This window comes from Kryptolebias marmoratus, linkage group LG4 (genome assembly GCF_001649575.2).
Source record: "Kryptolebias marmoratus isolate JLee-2015 linkage group LG4, ASM164957v2, whole genome shotgun sequence".
NCBI classification, from domain to species: domain Eukaryota; kingdom Metazoa; phylum Chordata; class Actinopteri; order Cyprinodontiformes; family Rivulidae; genus Kryptolebias; species Kryptolebias marmoratus.
Genome location: NC_051433.1, coordinates 226,345 through 227,479, shown reverse-complemented (window position 1 = coordinate 227,479; position 1,135 = coordinate 226,345). Strand labels below are relative to the sequence as shown.

Genomic DNA, 1,135 nt, shown 5'->3' with positions numbered 1-1,135 from the left:
GTGTAGTGGGTCTGTGTGTTTGTGTGTAGTGGGTCTGTGTGTTTGGGTGTAGTGGGTCTGTGTGTCTCTGACCAGAAGACAGCCTTTTTGTGGAGGACGTCCTGCAGCTGGACCTGACTGATGGAGTCCAACCGGCTGAAGTCGTACTGAGGACAAAAGTCTGCAGGATGGGGGGTGCTGAAGCTCACCTCAGATGGGGAGGAGGGAAAGTCCACCTGAGGGACAGACGGAGAGGACAGGTCATGTGACCACAGATCAGCATATTCTAACTTGCTCACAGTTTGTGTCGTTCCTCTGCGGTCTGACAGGTGATCCACAGGTAGAGAACAGGTGTGTCTACCTGTGCAGGTGCAGCTTTTACCTGCAGGATGATGCTGTCTGGTTGGCTGAAGTTAGAAGAACTTGTGCGAGCGTTCCCACTCTTTCCTGGGGTGGAAGGCCACAGACCCAGTAACTTCCTGCCACATGTTAGGATGCTGCAGACACACAAACATTCTCAACACACTGACCACACACACGTGACTAAGACTTCCTGTATTTCAGTGTCATGTGACTCACTGTCTGAAGCTGAAGAGCGGCATGGTGACCCAGCCCAGAGCCTCGATGCTGCGCCGCTGCTTGCTCTTCTCCTCCCCTCCTCCAGGGGGCGGCAGAGGGCTGGCGTACAGCGTCACCATCAGCTGAGACTCTCTGGGCAGCTGGTTGATCTGCACCGGGAAACACACCCTGGAGGGCGAAGGCAGAGCTTAGACTTGATACAAACGCTCACGTTTATCTGAGTCTCAGGTACGTACCTCTGGTCCCAGACCACCAGGTGGAACAGGTATTTACTGACAGCCTGCTTGCTGGTGTGCTGAGGCGCGCAGAGCTCCGCCCCTCCATGAGTCAGCGAGCAGGACAGGAAGAAACCCTCGTAACTGAGCAGTGATAGAGTCACACACAAGAGGTTCAGAAAACTGACCTCAGACCAGCTGACGTCTGCAGACTGTTTGATCAGCTGATCTGTGGCTCCTGTTAGAAAAAAGAGACGACAAACTGACTCCGCCTCTAACCCCGACACGACTCCGCCTCTGACGCCGACACGACTCCGCCTCTGACGCCGACACGACTCCGCCTCTGACCCCGACACGACTCC

General features: G+C 55.3%; 1 protein-coding gene across 1 annotated transcript in view; it reads right to left on the bottom strand.

Moving 5' to 3' along the window:
• Positions 1–1,135, bottom strand: part of pik3c2b (phosphatidylinositol-4-phosphate 3-kinase, catalytic subunit type 2 beta) — a gene marked incomplete in the record, with an annotated part of 24,538 nt that overhangs the window by 10,675 nt on the left and 12,728 nt on the right. The window contains 4 exon segments of the mRNA XM_037975558.1: positions 73–215; positions 362–476; positions 559–726; positions 795–917. Coding sequence (XP_037831486.1) covers positions 73–215; positions 362–476; positions 559–726; positions 795–917 — 549 coding nt within the window.